This window comes from Tupaia chinensis, unplaced genomic scaffold (genome assembly GCF_000334495.1).
Source record: "Tupaia chinensis unplaced genomic scaffold, TupChi_1.0 Scaffold000047_1, whole genome shotgun sequence".
In the NCBI taxonomy this organism is placed as follows: Eukaryota; Metazoa; Chordata; class Mammalia; order Scandentia; family Tupaiidae; genus Tupaia; species Tupaia belangeri.
This window is the reverse complement of record NW_006159505.1, coordinates 3,426,600-3,428,778: the sequence shown is the minus strand read 5'-3', so window position 1 is coordinate 3,428,778 and position 2,179 is coordinate 3,426,600. Positions and strand designations below refer to the sequence as shown.

Sequence of the window (2,179 nt, the reverse complement as noted above, 5' to 3'; positions counted from 1 at the left end):
ACACACGCCCGGCGTGAGTTTTAAGCCACTGGGTCCAGAACACGAACCGCGGTCGACTACATGGGAGTCCAGCGACATAGCCATTACACTCACTGCTGGTTCCCAAGGGATTCCAGTGTCTTAACCATCATGCCACCTGCTGGCCCAAGGACTTTATAATTTTATATGATGGATTTAGCAATGATTTTCTACATTAAATATAGACAAGTCTTTACAGTTTGCTGCTCTAAGAAGCATAATTAGAGTAGCCTAGCAAAGACTTATCCACATTCCTTTCACATTACCAGTAACAGAATTTGGTTAGTTTAAAACATGCTGGGTTAGGGCCAGCAGGTGGTTGGGGTGCTGGCCAACCGTAGTTTAAGTCCTGAACCTGGCAGCTTGCTTTCTCACTTTCCCTCTCTCTTTCTCTTTGTCTCTCTGGTAATGTACACATGTCCTATAGGAAATTAAAATAATAGTAATAAATAAAATTTAAATTTAAGAAAAGAGAGATGTTAGATCATCAGAAAAGTCATGACATATTTTCCTATGTTTTTCTACACAAAAATGGGGAGGCTGGCAGGTGATGTGGTGGGTAAAGTGCTGGGCTCCCACATGCCTGACCACAGTTCAAGTCCCGGATCTGGCAGCTTGCTTTCTCACTTTCCCTTTCTTTCTCTCTCTCTCTGGTCAAATTGATAATAATATAATAATAATAACAAATAAAATAAACAATTATTTTAAAAAGGGTCATGACTTTACTAACAACTCATTTTCTTAGCTTATGCATTTATGTTATATATTATATAAATATTATGTAATATGAAAAAAGTCTGTAACATATAAATTATATAATATATAACTATAGACTATCTTTTTTTATGTTTTATTTTGGAGAGGTTTTTGCTATAGGGCATGTATGCTTGCCAGAAAGACAGAGAGAGACAGAGAAATAGCAAGTGAGAAATCACCCCCTGGTGGAATGGTCATGCCACAATCCCTTCTCCATTCTCCTCTCAGGATCTTGGGCTCACATGCACATGCACCCAGCGTGAGTTTAAGCCACTGGGTCCAGGACTCAAACCACGGTCAACAACATATGAGTCCAGTGACATAGTCATTACGCCAACTGCTGGTCCCAACATAGACTATCTTATATACTTCAAATTACATCGAATGTTTTATATACTATACAGTATAATATATAAAAATACTTTTTGTTTTTTCTAATTTGCTATAGGGTGCATGTGCTCACCAGAGAGAGAGAGAGAGAATGAGAAAGCACTCCCTAGGGGGGATGCCCATGCCACAACCCCTTCTCTCCTTCATCCTCCTCCTGGGATTTTGGGCACATATACACATATACCTGGCGTTTTTTTCAGGCTGCCAGCTTCAGTACTCAAACTACACAGTTTGCCAGTGGGATCCAGATGACTTAACCACTACTTTACCAGCTGGCCATAAAAATATCTTTCATACTCACACATACATTTATCAAGATTAGAAGGAAGGACTTCTCCTCAAATACCCATATGGAATAATTGACTGGGTTATTTTAAGGTCACACTGAAATTTTTAACATTTAACATTATTTAAAGGAGCTTGGTGACTATGTCACTTCATGACTAATAAGAATTTGACTCACCATGACTTCGCAGATCCAAAGCCACAATCCTACATTGAACTCTACTAATGATTGCCGCCTAGAAGGAAAAGGGAAAGCAGTTAGAGACATCCAGAGTAGCACATTTTGCCCAATTACCCATAGTAATTTGGTTAAAGTACTGCCATCAGAATTCAAGGAACCCTGGGCCAGCAGGTGGCGTAGTGGTTAAAGGTGCTGGATTCCCACATGGCCGACTATGTTTCAAGTCCTGGACCTGGCGGCTTGCTTTCTCGCTCTCCCTTTCTCTGTCTCTCTGGTCAACTTAAAAAATAATAATAACAAATGGAATAAACAAATAATTTTTTAAAAAAAGAATTCAAGGAACCCAAGAGAACTGAAAGAAGACTCCACTTTCACGCAAAATAAACAAATGATGATTTGGTTTTCTTGACACACATTCTGATGGGGAAGTCTTTTTTTTCTTCTTCTTCTTTTTTTTTTTTTTTCTTTTTCTGGAGAGGTTTTTGCTATCAGGTGCATGTGCTTGCCAGAGAGAGAGAGAGAGACAGAGAGACAGAAAGCAGAAAATCA

The 2,179-nt window shown here is 39.1% G+C and overlaps 1 protein-coding gene across 1 annotated transcript in view; it reads right to left on the bottom strand.

Moving 5' to 3' along the window:
* Positions 1–2,179, bottom strand: part of PPME1 (protein phosphatase methylesterase 1) — a 74,341-nt gene that overhangs the window by 31,056 nt on the left and 41,106 nt on the right. Inside the window, exon 4 of the mRNA XM_006140983.3 lies at positions 1,628–1,685. Coding sequence (XP_006141045.1) covers positions 1,628–1,685 — 58 coding nt within the window. The remainder of the gene's footprint in view (positions 1–1,627; positions 1,686–2,179) is intronic.